Source organism: Ursus arctos, unplaced genomic scaffold (assembly GCF_023065955.2).
Source record: "Ursus arctos isolate Adak ecotype North America unplaced genomic scaffold, UrsArc2.0 scaffold_16, whole genome shotgun sequence".
Taxonomy (NCBI): Eukaryota; Metazoa; Chordata; class Mammalia; order Carnivora; family Ursidae; genus Ursus; species Ursus arctos.
In genome coordinates this window covers 43,719,282-43,737,220 of record NW_026622830.1, presented here as the reverse complement: position 1 = coordinate 43,737,220, position 17,939 = coordinate 43,719,282, and the positions used below count along the sequence as shown (strand labels likewise).

The 17,939-nt window shown below is 40.6% G+C and overlaps 1 protein-coding gene across 10 annotated transcripts in view; it reads left to right on the top strand.

Annotated features, from left to right (window-relative positions):
• RALGAPA2 (Ral GTPase activating protein catalytic subunit alpha 2) overlaps positions 1-17,939 on the top strand; it is a 305,650-nt gene that overhangs the window by 52,715 nt on the left and 234,996 nt on the right. For 9 of the 10 annotated variants that reach the window (XM_057312702.1, XM_057312701.1, XM_057312700.1 and 6 more), the window contains 5 exons: positions 9,155-9,198; positions 11,686-11,863; positions 12,647-12,762; positions 15,767-15,905; positions 17,617-17,816. In XM_057312702.1, coding sequence (XP_057168685.1) covers positions 9,155-9,198; positions 11,686-11,863; positions 12,647-12,762; positions 15,767-15,905; positions 17,617-17,816 — 677 coding nt within the window. The other variant, XM_057312703.1, reaches the window with a different exon arrangement.

The following is a 17,939-nucleotide window of genomic DNA, read 5'->3' as shown; positions in this document are numbered from 1 at the left end:
ATACAGTGCTATGCCTGTATGTGGTAAATGTTTGCTGTGGGTGGAAGGATTTGTTTTGTACTAGAGATGTTTTATATCAAAAATCTTCAAAATAAATAGCCCTTGAGTTTAAAGGAGTGGGCTCAAATGGAAGGTTCACAGAGTACCTCATATGTGTTTTTTATAGGAGTCGTTATTCATCTAATTTGCTCAGCCAGGTTCTTCTGATACATAATATAAAAACCAATGCATAATACACTGCAGATTTGTTGATGACTTTGTAAGAGTATCCCTCGCGTTATGTCTGGGGCTACCCAGTGGCCTGACAGTGCTTGGGGTGTGAACACAACCTCTGAGCAGCCTTCTTTCTCAAAGTTTCTACAGCACACTGAGCTCTAACTACTGCTAGGGAGTCTGATCCCGACAGCCCTCCCTGGGTCCCTCATAGTCAGGACACACCACAACCCCCTCTTCCTGAGGGAACAGGGTCTTCTGTGCACTTTACACTAGGACTTCCCCAGAGATGCATCTCAGCCAGGCTGAACTACGGGGACCCTGCATGCCTTTGTGTCTACCAGGTGATGGCTGAGCCTAGTGCCCCTTTGACCCACTTGGTGTCTTCCCAGGGTCCTCTCTGGGGTGCTTTCTGGGGTACATATTACCCTTCATTTCTTGCCCTCCTTCCCACTTTGTACTCAGTCCTCTGGAAATCCTCTTACTGGGTTAAGCCACAGCCCTAGAGCCCCAGCCTCTTGGTTTCACCTCCCCGGCTCTTTGAAACCTGGCTTTTCTCTCAGGTTCTTTGTCTCCTTCAGGCCTGTGGGGTGAGATCATGGTCTTTCTTTTCTCCAAGGCCCATTCCAGACCTAATCCACAACCCCCTCTGTAGAAACCTCTCCCTTGACTAGAACTTGTCCTTCCTTGTTGCCTCCAGGTCTTCTGATGTTCTGCTTACTTGCCTTTTTTTTTTTTTTAATGGCTTTACTGTCTCCGAGTCCTTTGCCTTCATGCCAAGTTACCCATCAGCTCCTCAACCCCTCACCCTCCATGGTTTCGACTTTATCTTCTGCACCCTTGTCATCATGCAGACCTGTATCTGAGCACAACCTCTGTCCTTCTGATCTCTCGTGGTTTGTCTCTCTCTCTAATTTCTTCCCATTCAGTTTTCCCTCCCTTCCCCTGTGGTCCTCTGAGCTATTCCTTATGTCCCACATAGGAGTGAAACCATATGATAATTGTTTTTCTCTCCTTGACTTATTTCACTTTGCATGATCTTCTCCAGTTCCATCCATGTCGATGCAAATGGTGGGTATTCATCCTTTCTGATGGCTGAGTAATATTCCATCGTAGATATGAACCACATCTTCTTTATCCACTCATCAGTTGAACATTTTTTTAATCGAGTTGTTTGTGTTCTTAATATTGAATTTTGATAGTTCTTTATATATTCTAGATTTAAGTACTTTGTCAAATATGTGACTTGGAAATCTTTTCTCCCCATCTCTGACCTGTCTTTTCATTTCCTTAGTTGTGTCCTTCAAAGAGTAAACTTTTAAAAATTTTTATAAAGTCCAGTTTATCAGTTTTTCTATTATGGATCATGCCTTTGGTGTCCCGTCTAAGGAATCTTTGCCTAAGCCGAGATCACAAAGATCTTCTATGTTTTCTTATAGAAATGCTATAGTTAGTATGATTCACATTTAGGTCCTTGATTCCTTTTGAGATTAATTTCAGATTCCTCCAGTGGACTGCTGCTCCTGAGTGCTTATTATAGATACTATAGTGCCAGAAAGTTCTGTGTTCCTGCTCAACTGGCAACTTTCAGCACACCTTGCACGCCAGCACCCCAAAGCGGGTTTCTCCGTGTTCTTGTACCATTCCTGGTGTGGTATACTGCCTTTGCTTATTAATTGGCTTGAGGCATGATACAGAGAGAGTTTTTGAAAATTAAAACCAGGTCGGAGTTAAGATGGCGGAGGAGTAGGGGACCCCTTTTTCAGTCGGTCCCCTGAATCGAGTTGAATAGGTACCAGACCAGCCTGAACATCCACGGAATCAGCATGAGATGAAGGAAGATACAGCTGGATCTCTACAAATGAACATCCCCAGCACTGAGTATTGAGGTACGAAGCGGGGAGCCGTGAAACCGCGCACAGATATCGGAAGATAAAGGGAAGGGGAAGGGAGCCGCCGCGTTCGGGCACCGGGAAGCGGTAGCCCCCTGCATGGCGGAGTGGGCGGACTCGCGGACCGGCACCCACGAGAGAGCAGACTGAGACTGTGAGCCGGGGAACGCGTGCCACCAGACTGTAACGGAGCTCCGGTGTGCTCACTGGAACCAGACTGAGACCGGGAGCTCCGGGAGCATGCGGGGGCGGCTGGCGGCTAGCGGCTGGTGGTGTTAGAAACACAAAGGACAGAGACGCGCCTGTCCTGAAAGTGAGGGCTGGGACGCTGGGTATGGGGCGCACATCCCGGGACGCTGCAGGGTTGAGCAGCACCAACAGAAACAGAGTTACAGTGGCCAGAACATCAGTGGAGAACGGGCCGCAATCCCTCTGTTCTGAGACAGAGGCTGAGATTCGGCCTCTGCTGCTCTGACTCTCAGAAGAGGCACAGCAAACTGCCAGGGAAAGCCGCCAGAGAACAAAAGCCTGGAAAGACCGGCTCACAGTGTGCCCACCCCCATCCCCTCTCGCAGGGGACACGGATACTCTACCCAAACAGGGTTGCCTGAGTATCGGTATGGCAGGTCCCTCCCTCAGAAGCCAGGCTGAAAAATCAAGAAGCCCACATCCCTATGATCCCTATAAAATAAGGCTGCACTGCCTGGGTCCCAGTCAATAATTTGGGTTCTGGACTACCCCGCAATCTCTCCTCATCAGAATGACAAGAAGGAGAAATCCCCCCCAGCAAAGAAAAGACAATGAGCCTGTGGCCTCTGCCACAGAACTAATGGATATGGATATAACCAAATTATCAGAAATGGAATTCAGAGTAACAATGGTCAAGATGATGTGTAGACTTGAAAAAAGTATTAACGAAAATGTTAATGAGAATATAGAATCTCTAAGGGCAGAAACGAGAGGGAATCCCAGAAATTAAAAATTCTATGAGCCAAATGCAGTCAAAACTAGAGGCTCTGACGGCCAGGGTGGATGAGGCAGAAGAACGTATCAGCGAATTGGAGGATGGGTTAGTAGAAGAGAAAACTAAAATAGAATCTGGACTTAAAAATATACATGCTCATGAATGTAGGTTATGGGAGATTACTGACTCAGTAAAATGTTCCAATGTCAGAATCATTGGCATCCCCGAGGGGGTGAAGAAAAAGAGGTCTAGAAGAGACATTTGAACAAATTTTAGCTGAAAACTTCCCTAATCTAGCAAGGAAAACAAATATCCGCGTCCAAGAGGCAGAGAGGACCCTTCCCAAGCTCAACCACGACAAACCTACACCACGTCACGTCATAGTGCATTTCACAAATATTAGATCCAAGGATACAGTATTGAAACTGGCCACGGCAAAGAAATTTCTCACGTACCAAGGCAAAGGTATCAGAATTACGTCAGACCTGTCTACACAGACCTCGAATGAGAGAAAGGGTTGGGGGGGCATTTTTAAAGCTCTTTTAGAGAAAAACATGCAGCCAAGGATCCTTTATCCAGCAAGGCTGTCATTCAGAATTGATGGAGAAATAAAGACCTTCCAGAATCGCCAGTCATTGACCAATTTGGTAACCACGAAACCAGCCCTACAGGAGATATTAAGGGGGGTTCTATAAAGGTAAAAAGGCCCCAAGAGTGATACAGAACAGAAAGTCACAGTCGATAGAAAGAAAGACTTTACTGGCAGCATGGCATCATTAAAATCATATCTCTCAATAATCAGTCTCAATGTAAATGGCCTAAATGCTCCCATAAGTGCCACAGGGTTGCAGATTGGATAAAAAGACATGACCCATCCATTTCCTGTCTAGAAGAGACTCATTTTGAACCTAAAGATACATTCAGACTGAAAGTAAAGGGATGGAATACCATCTTTCACGCCAATGGACCTCAGAAGAAAGCTGGGGTAGCAATTCTCATATCAGACAGATAGGATTTTAAACTAAAGACTATAGTTAGAGACACAGAAGGGCACTATATTATTCTTAAAGGATGTATCCAACAAGTGGACATGACAATTATAAATATATATGCCCCCAACAGGGGAGCAGCAAGATACACAAGCCAACTCTTAACCACAATAAAGAGACATATAGATAAAAATATGCTAATAGTAGGGGACCTCAACACTCCACTATCAGCAATAGACAGATCACCTAAGCAAGAAATCAGCAAAGAAACAAGAGCTTTGAATGCCATACTCAACGAGTTGGACCTCATAGATATACATAGAACACTACACCCCAGAACCAAAGAATACTCATTCTATTCTAATGCCTATGGAACATTCTCAAGAATAGACCATGTTCTGGGTCACAAAACAGCTCTCAACCGATACCAAAAAACTGAAATTATTCCCTGCGTATCCTCAGACCATAACAATCTGAAATTGGAACTCAACCATAAGGAAAAATTTGGAAGAAACTCAAACACTTGGAGACTAAGAACCATCCTGCTCAGGAATGATTCGATAAACCAGGAAATCAGAAATCAATTTAAACAATTTATGGAGACCAACGAGAATGAAACACAATGGTCCAAAACCTATGGGATACTGGAAAGGCAGTCCTAAGGGGGAAATACATAGCCATCCAAGTCTCACTCAAAAGAATAGAAAAAATCGAAAATGCAGTTTTTATATTCTCACCTCAAGAAGCTGGAACAGCAACAGAGGGACAGACCTAATCCACGCACGAGGAAGCAGTTGACCAAGATTAGAGCAGAAATCAATGAATGAGAAAGCAGGAGTATAGTAAAGCAGATCAACAGAACTAGAAGCTGGTTCTTTGAGAGAATCAATAAAATTGACAGACCACTGGCAAGACTTATCCAAAAGAATAGAGAAAGGACCCAAATTAATAAAATTATGAATGAAAAAGGAGAGGTCACAACCAACACCAATGAAATTGGAAGGATTATTAGAAACTTTTATCAACAACTTTATGCCAATAAATGAAGCAATCTGGAAGAGATGGAGGCCTTCCTGGAAACCTATAAACTACCAAGACTGAAACAGGAAGAAACCAATTTTTTAAACAGGCCAATTAATTATGAAGAGATTGAGTCAGTGATAAACAACCTTCCAAAAAACAAAACTCCAGGCCTGGATGGTTTCCCTGGGGAATTCTACCAAACATTCAAAGAAGAAATAATACCTATTCTCCTAAAGCTATTTCAAAAAATAGAAACAGAAGGAAAGCTACCAAACTCATTCTATGAGGCCAATATTACCTTGATCCCCAAACCAGGCAAAGACCCCGTCAAAAAGGAGAATTACAGACCGATTTCCCTAGTGAATATGGATGCCAAAATCCTCACCAAGATCCTGGGTAATAGAATCCAACAGTACATTAAAAGAATTATCCATCATGACCAAGAGGGATTCATCCCTGGGATGCAAGGGTGGTTCAACATTCGCAAATCGATTGGTGTCTTAGATTTTATCCAGAAAGAAAAATTCAAAAATCATATGATTCTCTCAATAGATGCCGAAAAAGCATTTGACAAAATACAGCATCCTTTCCTGATTAAAACCCTTCAGAGTGTAGGGATAGAGGGTACATTCCTCAGTCTCATAAAAACCATCTATGAGAAGCCTACAGCAAATATCATTCTCAATGGGGAAAAGCTGGAAGCCTTTCCCTTAAGATCAGGAACATGAGAAGGTTGCCCACTCTCGCCACTATTATTCAACATAGTACTAGAAGTCCTTGCAACAGCAATCAGACAACAAAAAGGGATAAAAGGTATCCAAATCAGCAAAGAAGTCAAAATGTCTCTCTTCACAGATGACATGATACTGTATATGGAAAACCCAAAAGAATCTACTCCCAAACTATTAGAAGTTATAGAGCAATTCAGTAATGTGGTGGGATACAAAATCAATGCTCAGAAATCAGTTGCATTTCTGTACACGAATAATGAGACTGAAGAAAGAGAAATTAGGGAATCCATCCCATTTACAATAGCACCAAAAACCATACGTTACCTTGGAATTAACTTAACCGAGACGTACAGTATCTATATTCTAGAAACTATAACTCACTCTTGAAAGACATTGAGGAAGACACGAAAAGATGGAAAAATATTCCATGCTCATGGATCGGAAGAATTAACATAGTTAAAATGTCCATGCTACCCAGAGCAATCTACACTTTCAATGCTATCCCGATCAAAATACCGATGACATTTTTCAAGGAACTGGAACAAATAGTCCTTAAATTTGTATGGAACCAGAAAAGGCCCCGAATCGCCAAGGAACTGTTGAAAAGGAAAAACAAAGCTGGGAGCATCACAATGCCTGATTTCGAGCTGTACTACAAAAGCTGTGATCACAAAGACAGCATGGTATTGGCACAAAAACAGAGGGGGGGGGGAATGGGATGGGCTGGTGATGGGTGGTAAGGAGGGCATGTATTGCATGGTGCACTGGGTGTTATACACAACTAATGAATCATCGAACTTTACATCAGAAACCAGGATGTACTGTATGGTGACTAACATAATATAATAAAAAAATTTAAAAAATAATAAATTAAAAAAATAAAAATAGAAAAAGAAAATGAAATAAGAATCCATTTTATAATGCTAAAATTGGATTAGAACTTTCTTTGTGAACCAGTGGCCTTCAAAAGATATGTAAAAGATTGTTACTTTGTCAAGAGAAATTGTCAAGCATTGCAGTTCTCAGAACTAAAAGTAAGCTAAGTGAAGATTTTGAAAATGTTGTTGAATTTTTTCCATTAAAGCCAGGAAAATAAAATTATAATGCATTCTCTGTTATAAACAAAATATTTAAGGGTGAGTTTTAATCTTTTTTGATTGTTCAATATTGAGATTTTTTTTTCAATGCTTAAATGTTCTGGAAGAAATTAACCATTAAAAATACATAAAAACATATCTATAGTGGTACACACTTTCCCTTGTACCTTAAGCTCCAGTATGGCTTAGCTGAACACTGATACTTATTTAAACTTTAATAATGTTCATCATGGATTTTTTTGCATTAATTTTGATTTTTAGAAAGTATCATATTAAAATATTACTTACTTTGATTACTGAATTTTGGTGTCCCCTTAAATCTTGTGCAGACCCCTCACTCTTCTTGTCCTAGATCCAGCCCTCCTGAAAAGCAGCAAGACTCACATTCAAAGAATATTTACAAAATACAATCAAAGTTAGCCAATAGAAGTTAGAAGTTCATAGAATCAGTTCAACCCTAGCAGTCTGACTTCTGACTCTGGCTTGTAACTGCCAACCTGTACTGTTTCACACATTCAGGAGTTTCTGAATACAACAAGATGGGCTAGATCAAATACGTATGTATTCATTTTCTATCGCTGCTCTAACAAATTATCAGGTTAATTAAAAAAAAAAAGTCAGGGACTATTGGCAGATATGGATCAGACAGTCTGTATGTCTCTTTGTAAAGGCTGTCATTTCTATAAGATTTTTTCTTCTCTCCATGTAGAAATGAGTGGATATAGACAGCTGTGGGTAGGCCAAACGTACAAGTTAAAACTGTGGACCTAGTCTAAGAAGAGAAAGGACTGAGAAGCCCCGGTGCTCATGCACAATGACCAGGAGAAAGTGTTTCCAAGACTGTGTTGCAAGATGATGGATTTGCTAGATGTCCGGAAAGAGAGCTGTGTGTGCAGAATTTATCTCAAATCTCTTGAGGAGTGGAGTGTCTCTTGACAGTGCCAACCACAGGAGGTCCTCATGGGCATACTGGAGCCAGTATTAAACTAAGGCACACCAGACTGTCGAAGAATGGATGAACATGGCCCCAGGTTAAGGAGAGGTATGGGGTAAAAGTCCCATGAGCACAGGCACTTGAACGGTAGCTGTGAGAGAGCTTAGCCCAGTAAGTGCTGGCTCTAGACCGAAAATTACTGGAGATGGTTTGGTGACCGGAGAAGTAGAGGGAGGATTTTAACTTCCCTTACTCACTCACAAACCATTGGTAATTTAGTGCTGTACTATGGTCATAACAATGGTGAGTTTCCACTAAGCCTCAGTATTATAAATGGCACAACAGTTAGAAAATCGTATGCATTTAACTAACATGCATGTATCTATCCACATAAAGATGATCTGTAGAAATTTGTTGAGACTGGCTCTGTTTTTTGGTGGAACATCTCTTTAAAATACAGTGGTGGGGAAAATATGGTTTGATGTCCAAGTTTTAATTATTCCATAAAACTTCTCATCAGCAGATCTAAATAGTTCTTTTTTCCCAGAAAAATTTGGGAGGACATGTTCTCTTGCCTAACTTCCAATATATTTTCATTTTTAAAAATTACTTCCTTCTTTAAGGTTAAGATCCCGTTTAGAGCCTACATCTAATATTTAGTTGGGTTGCCAAGCCATCTCCATACTAAGACGTGAACACATTTATAGGATGATAGGTAATATGTTTCCGTCCTCGTAAGAGAGACTTTTGTAGTTGAAGTGGGATGCAGCACCAAAGTATTTGCAGTTGACTGGTGTAGTTCTGAGTAAACTTTGATTCCTTCTCCTTGACAGTGACCAGAGTTCCGTTAGAGAACTGAACCCATAAATGTGATTGTCACCACAAGGAAAGAAACTTGCTGTTTTGAATATTTACAAAATGTTCTCGTAAATGTTCTGTGAACAGCTAGTTTTACTTTCAACTTTAGAGGTTAAAAAAATCATTTATTTTATGCATGATGAGATATTTATACATAATCCATGGTGGGCATATATGTTACTTGAATATGAATCATTTTGATTCTTAAGAGTTTTGAAGACGTTCATACTTAAAGTACTTTCATCTTAAAGATATCTCTCTCTCCTATGACATTTCTTTTTTTTCTGAAGGTCATCTTTCTTTTATTTTTTAAAAATTGTATCTTTTGTCACAAGTACATATTTTCTTCCTAAAACTGATCTTTTAAAATATATCTTAATCCATTTTGAGTTTTTTTTTTGTGTATGGTATAAATTTATGTACTCTGTTTCTAACTCTGTTTTGAACTTTCAGGCTCAACTTTAAAGAAGCTTCTACACACTGGAAATTCTATTAAGGTATTTATTTTAGGTGAATGTGCAATGGCATTTTGCATCACTCTTAAATTTATCAGTGCCACAAAGTGACAAAACTAGGCCATTTTGGGGGGAAAAAAGATCTTTAAAAACCACTAAACTTACTTTTTATTTTAAATTGAAAATTATATGGCAAATATTGTTGGAGTTTTTGTTCTTATCTCATACCTTACTGTGATAGACATTTTAAATATTATTCAGAGAACAGGGCTTGGGATTCAGGGTTTGGAATTCGGAGTTCTAATTTTTATTTTGCTGTGTATAGTCAGGGAACCATTTTCAAGGCGCTAACTGCTCCACTTTTATCATCAGGAAAGGGAAGGGGTTGGAGTTCCTCTCCGAGCTTCAGCGTTCCTGTGCTGGATTCTGTTCACCCCAGTAATCTTGTTAAAATTATAGTTGTCTCTGAATGATTTTTGCTGGTTTTGAGAACCCTTGTTGGGGAAAAGAGCAGCAAAGCCTTCCTGTTGAATGTTTACCTCTTTGCAGCACATCGATCTTGTACTTTAGGTTAACATTGGCTCATTTTAAAACGACCATACCTTTTATAATGATATATACTATTCGATGCTGGATAAGATGACCCTAAAACATAAATGGCAAAAGAAGCCAGCCAGAAATACATATTTTATGGGAAGTTATTCCCTTGTAGTTCTGTGTGTACCTTTGATAAGTTCAAATATTTTTTGTTTTATACTTATTTAAACACTCATAGCCACTTAAATTTGATGTTAACTATTTCTTACATGTTGAAAAAGGGAGGTGAACTATTCTTAGCTTCACAATAGATTCCATATTTTATCCCTCCTATTTCAATTTAGTCTTATAGTTAAAACTTATCAAGTTGTGGGGCGCCTGGGTGGCACAGCGGTTAAGCGTCTGCCTTCGGCTCAGGGCGTGATCCTGGCATTATGGGATAGAGCCCCACATCAGGCTCCTCTGCTATGAGCCTGCTTCTTCCTCTTCCACTCCCCCTGCTTGTGTTCCCTCTCTCACTGGCTGTCTCTATCTCTGTCGAATAAATAAATTAAAAAAACTTATCAGGTTGTGACCTCATGTTTATTATTGGCCTTATTTACATTTTGTTAAATACAGTTAACATAAAAAGTTGGTGATGTAATAGTATTTTGTAGAAACTTTCCTTCTGTTAAATTTAATATGATGTGGTTAGATATACATAGAGCCCTGTCATTTTTTGGTCTCTTGTATTCAGCAATGTCTCTTGTATTCAGCAACTTATTTTGCCTGCTTGGGGAAGGGGGATGGGTGTGAGTGGTCCTAAAGTTTTGTACACAGCAGTGGTGTGTCCATGGGCATGTCTGAGAGTGTGTCCTGGAATCCACTGTTGATGGGGTAGAACTGTCTCCAGACAGGGTGTCTGTCTCAGTATATTTGACTTCTATGGGGAGTCAGCCAAGCTTGCTTTTTTCCTTTTCCTTTTCCTTTTCTTTTTTCTTCCCTCCCCTCTTCCCCTCCCACTCCCTTAGGCTCCTCCCCTCCCCTCCCCTTTCCTCCCCCTTTTCTTTTGGCTTTCCTGCAGAGCCTCATGTTTGGCTTAAACACTTCCTCTTGAGGAATCTGCACCACCCTGGTGTAGTTGAGAGATCAGCCAGTCCCTCACCTGCCTACATTTGGAGCTCACTGCATCTTTCAGCTTCATCTGACATGTTTTTCATCTTTTCTCCTTATTTAATTTCTTTTATTGGTGTTATCCTTTCAGCCATTTAGAAATCCAGAAACGGAATTTCTTACCTGTGTTTATAAATTCTAAGAATGGGATGGAGCTGAAAGTAAGTGTAGAGGAGGACAAAGGACACATGTGCCTGTATTGATGTATTCCACCAAGTCATAGTGGTCGTTCAGAGCCCAGGGAAGCTGTTGGAGAGAGCAGAGTAGGGACATGAGGCAGGGAAATGGAGAGCTGCCCTGTCCCATTGAACCAGGTCTTCAAGGTTTTATATAGCTCTAAGATTTTTCAAGAACATTGCATTATACATGTGAATATTGTAGTGATATGACATAAACCCTATTCAAAGCACAGTGTAAATTTGGAGGAAAATTATCTTTGCATTGTTTTTGAGGATAACCAGCTGTTGTGGATAGGGGCACTGTTGTAACTCACTTAACCCTATACGAGTGCTTTGTGGTAAATTCCGTTATCATCCCTATTTTACAGAGGGGGAGACTAATGCACAGGGAAGTTGTTCACTGGTTCTCCACTGGCCACAGCTAAGCCAGCAAGCAGCAGAGCCTGGATTCAAGCCCAGGCACTGTGGGTCCAGACCCCAAGCTCTTAATCCTTGTACTTCTTGCAGCATGCCTGCTTCTTTGTCACTAAGAACTTGGTGCAGGAATTTAACAGTACCTTTAACTTCTAGTTTTTCTTTCTCAGAACTGATTCTGCATTGCAGTGCATCTCTGCATAAACATCTAAGTGTTTAATTTTGTCACCTTTAATTTTGTTTTTAGATAAGATGTGAAGGAATCAGGCTGTTTCTTCTGTGGCTTCAAGCACTTCAGACACACTGTGCAGAAGAGCAGGTGCTGATTTTTGCTTGCCTCGTGCCTGGTTTCCCAGCGATCATGTCATCCAGAGGGCCCTGTACGCTGGAGACACTCATCAATCCTAACCCTAGTGTGGCTGATGGTGAGGAGCATTAGCAGACCTCACAGGTTGAAATGACTCTTGAAGTTACATTGAGGAATTCCTCGGTTTGCCATTATCCTGAATAGAAATCTTTATTTCATAGATGGGTTCAAAGGAGGAATTACTCCCTGCTCATATTCACATTAAAGTCTTACGGACATTAGAATTGGAAGAACCAGAGCCTATTTTATATGAAATGATGACAGGAGAAATTTACTGAAGTGGTGGACACAGGAGTGGAAGGGAGGGGACAGATGTTGGCAATAGCAAGAAGTAGAGACACATGGTGTGTCTGGAGTGTTTTCGTGGCTGTTAATGAGATTTAAATCCACCATCCTGAACTACTGTTTATTGTCCTCATGATGATTGTTTTATGAATGGACATTCATCTGCTCACCCAGGCTCTTTCTGGCCAGCTCTGTATTTTCATGCAGCATTCATGGAAGGACAGTAGTGGCCTCCTGGGAGTATTAATGGCAGCCATTTGAGTCCTGTGAGTTTTCAAGAAACTTGGCAGTTAGGGCCACTGATTTATTAGTGCATAACACTTGATTGCCCATTGACAGGTACTTGATCTTAGGCTGACCAAAGCAGAATTTGAAAGAGAGGGAGAGGGGGCGTCATGGACATTGGTACCATATTTCGAAGCCCTTCATGCACAGTGGCCTGGAGTACAGTGTGAGCAGGTTCCAACGGAGCAGCAGATGTATTTTAATAGCGGCCATTTAAAAAAAATCACTTTAACTTTGGTGAAAGAGCTCTCCTTTTTTCCCCACTCTACAGCAAAGATATATCCAGAAGAAATCACTCCTCTCCTGCCAGCCATATCAGGGGAAAAGATTGCTGAGGACCAAACATGCTTTTTTCTTCAGATACTGTTGAAATATATAGTTATTCAGGTAAGAGCAGAATCATGGATAATTCAGTAATGGTCTTACTCTTGATGGGAAAGAGAAGACATTGCTTCTTTTCTTCCTGCTTATCCATATTTTGTATCTTTGCTTTTTCCTTGAGGTGATTCTTTGTGATACTTTGCTAGAAATAGAATATGTGTCAGTTCACATCAGCAAAGACCTGGCATGCATACTATTTTGTGTGAGTGTGTATGTAAAGGAAAAAAGTTCAGTTCTCCATCACTTTTGTAGTATTACCACATTCACAGAGAGCACTTTGCTTCTAGCACTTATGGTGAGCAAATGTTTGGGTTTTCCCCTCACCAGACAACTCTGCAACACCAGCTGAATGTCCTGTGGTTTAACTCAGCTTTGACGCTGTCTGTCTTGAGATGGCGTCAGATCCCACAGGTTAAGGGCTCAGTCCCATGAGACTGTTCCATCACATTGAGGTGCGAGTCACAAGTAGGAGGGCCCCAGGTTACCCACAGCTTCTGAACAACTTGAGTATAAATCAGAGGTTCCCACAACTCCTCCTCAGCTTTGACTGATTTGCTAGAGTGGCTCAGGGAACTCTGGGAAACATTTGTTTTCATTGACAAGCTTATTAAAGGAGATGATAAAGGATACAGATGAATAGCCAGATGCAGAGACACAAGGGGTACAGTCTGGGAGGGTCCCAAGCACAGGAATGTCTGTCTCTGTGGAGCTGTCACCCTCCCGGTACGTGGATATGTTCACTTACCTGGAAGCTCCCTGAAACCCCTGCTACTGGGATTTTTATGGAGGCTTCCTCACATAGGCATGGTCCACTTCCAGCCCCTCTTCCCTCTCTGGAGGAATGGAGGGGTAGGGATGGGCGTGCTGAAAATTCTAAGTTCTAATCACGGCGTGGTGTTTCTGGTGACCAGCCCTCTCACTCAGGAGCCATCTGGGAGCCTACGAGACCTCTATGGGTTGTGTTATTAAAAGAAAAGATGCTCCTCGTGCTCTTATCAGTTAGGAAATTACAAGGGTTTTAGGGGCCCTATGCCAGGAAGTGGGGCAGAGACCCATATATATTTTGTATTCCCTCATAGTATATTAATCTGTTCTTGACTCTTTTCTTCTTCCTGACCCCTAATCCTATGCTAGCAAGGCAGGATCGGGGAGGAGGCAGGCCTAGAGGCTGAATGGGCAGATCAGGAATAGGCAGGGCAGGCCGGAAGATGGGGCGAAAGCATATGGAGGTGTCTCTTTGTGCCACCAGCACAGACCAACTTGATGTCACATGTACCTTTCTGTGATGTTTACCAACTGAATGTGGAGTTATGATCATTAGTTCATGATTTCAGAAGGTGATCCCTTTCCCCTAGTCTACATTTCTGATATGGTTCAAAAACAAACTACTGAATTCTTTTCTCTCAGCCAACACTTCTCCTGTCCCTAAGTTCTTCCTGGGAACTCTGTCCAGTCTCTGTGTCCTCCACAACCAAGTTTGTTGATGTTATAATCTTTGCTCAGTCCACTTCCTCTCTTGAGACTCACTTCTACCTGCCCCTTCCCTGTCACTGCTAAGAAGGAGGCCCAAGACCATGAAGGAGGTCTAGTGGTCAAGTCCAGAGAAAGAACACTTTAGTGTTTCAGGTGATCTGACAATGACTGCCCTCTTCCCTTAATGTTTTCTTCCTTCTTTCCTCCTCCCTTTCTTCTTGCCAGTTTTCTTTAGGGGTCTGTTTTCTCTCCGCTGTCCCTCAAGGTTCAGTCCTTGCCTCCCTTTCTGACTACTCTGTCCTATTGTGTAATCTTGTCTGCTCTCCTCTCCCATTTCCTTTATCCAGCACCAGAAACACAAAAACTCCAAAATCCCGAGAGCAGACTGGAGTATTCTCTTGTCCTCTAGAAGCTGTGTATTTTGGCCCTACTGGCCCATTGCACCTGCATTTCAGACTCCACCTGTTCAGAAGTGGTAGAGTATTCCATCTGTCCCTGGAAATTGGCAGGGAGTATCGAGAAATTGAATGTGTTGGGGCACTTGGGTCTCATTCTAGATGTGTCACTAATGAACTGTGCAACCTCAGATATGACATAATCCCCAGAATCCCACTGGAGGAAGGATGCCGGTGATAGAGGGTGAGGATTTTTATGTAGACTGTGAACCCCCTGAATAGTGTGCAGACTTGTATGTGCATGTCCATCCCACACTTCTTCCCTCCCTTCTCTCTACTGAGTCCTCAGAGCAGAGTTTCTCTCTTGGCTCACCCCGGAGAACTGCTGCCAGGTTGCTGACATGGAGCCCCTCTGCCCCAGGGGCAGCCGAAGCCCCTCATCCTTTGACCTTAGATGCTGCACAGATGTTTTCACTTTCTAAGTGGGCTACGGCATGAAGGAGGTCGGGAAGCTCTGCTTTAGAGTACTCTGTGTTCCAACCAGTATTAGGAACCTGTGACAGGTGTAGCCGGACTGGCAGGTCTGGCTTATCTTAGCCTGTGGATTGCTTTTAATAAGGACAATGCACTTTTCAAGTTTCTGTAACTTGGCCTTCTGATGATAATGATATTTCATGTATCCATGTAACATTGCGTGAAATTCTTCTGAGGGATTATTTCCTTAATTCCTGTTTATTATAAATGGCCCTTTTTGAGTTTAAAAAAAAAATACCAGATTATATCTGACTAAATATTTTAAGGGCAGAAAGAATGTTAAATCATTATAGAAAAGTTGGAAAAAAATACAGGCTTGATGAGTAGAGCGATTTTAAAAATATGGTATCTTTGGGGTTTTTTTTTTTTTTAATACTCAGTAAAAATGTCTTTAACATAGTTAACCACTTTAAGGTATTCATTCTTGTCATCATTTGAGTTTTAAGATATGATCTCATTACGTGATTGTCAACATTATTTTTCATCATAATTTGGCAAGTTTTTTTAATTTAGGTTAGGAATTTTAATAAGATAACAGCATTCCAGTTTAGTAGACATTAAGTTGAAATGTAAATGTACATATGTTCTTTCCCACATATTATCCAAAGGCTGCAAGCTTGGAGTGGAAGAATAAGGAGAATCAAGATACTGGTTTTAAATTTCTTTTTACATTGTTTCGAAAGTATTATCTTCCTCATTTATTTCCATCATTTACTAAGTTAACAAACATCTACAAACCTGTACTTGGTAAGTACTGATTGGGCCATGTCTAGAGGATGTCCACAGGGAAGCTGTTCAGTGTCTTTCAAAGTGACTTTTGTTTATTTTTAAGTAAAATAGTCATTTTATTCTTATATTTAATGGTAACTTTATTATAAGAGGTTTAAAGTTTCCTAAAAAATGATTTTACCTGTTTGTACAAGCTACCTATTTGTACCTGAGCTCATAGCAGTAAAGGGGAGCTGTGGCTCCTGTACTCAGAAATAGTTAAACACGTGTCATGATTTTTTTTTTGGTGTAATTATATTTAAAATCTTTTAATGTTAAAATAAAGTTTCTTTAAGTCTTCTCTTCCAGGTGGTGGGGTATGGTGACCCCAGACCTTGCTCAGTGGCGAGGCAGGCCAGCCTGGGCCTCGCAGCTGCCCATAGTAGGCCTTTCTTTTATTTTGGATCTTTCATCCAGCAGGTGCTACTTACAGCTTCTTATGGAGGGGCCAATGTTTGGGCATCTGGGCAACCTAGGGAGAGTAAGCCCCAGAAAGGAAGGAAACATAAGGGAATTTCTGATTTCACTGCTAAAGTTTTTCTTCTATGAGAAATGAAGGCTCACAGGACACAAGTATCCCTTAGATTGATTCCGGGGTGGGGAGGCAAATTTTCCTCTCCCAATTATTTTAAAGCAGGCAAAAATTAGTTAAAATGAATAATCAGGAACAATTTTGGAGGGGAGAAGGTCACAAAAGACATTAATCCATCTGGGGAATGTGGACTACTAATTCAGTTGTCTTTGGGTGTTTATATACATCCACACACATGTGCACGCTTGGATCAGGGGAAAACAGCAGAAGCTTGATGCATTTTGAAAGATGTAGAAGTACTAACCTTTCGAGGTACTGAGATATGTATTTGTTAGCTGTATATATGTGGGTATTTTTTTCAGAACTTGTTTCTGATTTTGTAAAATAGTCTGTATTCACTGTGGAACATAGAGCATACTTTAATATGCTGAAATTAAAAGTGGTTGAGAACTTGTCTTCCTCATGCAGGTACCTCCAGTTGTATAAAAGTTAGTAAGAGAGTTGGACAAATCCAATACCGTGTAATTTTTTTGTATGGATTATGAAATATAAAGAATGATAAAGGGACTTCTTATTAATTCTTTGAAAACGGTGGTGTTCGATGTCTCAAAGATAAATTCTTTCAGAGATACAGTAGTTTATACTGATAATATTCTTTGGATTCATCTAAGGGGAAAAGGATATAAAACTAAAGTCCCGTGGATTTGATTAGTATAATATTGGATGTTAAAATACCTAAAAGGATTTAAAAAATAATAAAATACCTAAAATGATGAAAAATGTCTATACATGCTTTTAGATTTATTTCAGTCATAAAATAAGATTAAATTAGTTATAATGTATGTGAAAATATTTCTGCTATTATAATCTCATGTCATTTCTCATATTTATTTAAAAGAGTTATTAGCTTGGTACTTCCATAGCTCTGTGCCATTGCTGTAACAAGCAAACAGTAACAGTAGCCACCGTCCCATCTTGGTCAGATTGCAGGGCAGAGTCAAAAACAAGTCTACCAAAAAATGTCATCTTTTATAATTTCTGGTTCTTTAATTTTAGTTGCTATTCTATACAACCAAATACATATGTGCTTAGTAAAAAACTGAACCATTTGTGGGGGTTACACTCACGAAACTAATCATGTGTTCTTTTTTCTTCCAGACATCCCCCATTTGAGACCAAAGCCACTGTACATTACTACAACTCGAGACAATGAAAACATTTACAGTACAAAAATTCCATACATGGCAGCTCGCGTTGTTTTTATTAAATGGATTGTAACTTTCTTTTTGGAAAAAAAGTATCTAACTACAACACAAAACACTAAAAATGGAGTTGATGTACTGCCCAAAATCATACAGGTATGTCATTCATCTTATCTTTTACGTAGGTAAAAATATGCTAACACATACCAAAGTAATTGATTATTAGGGTTTTTGGTTCTTAAAGAATGTTGGTTATGGGGATTGGCTTTATTGGTGGGC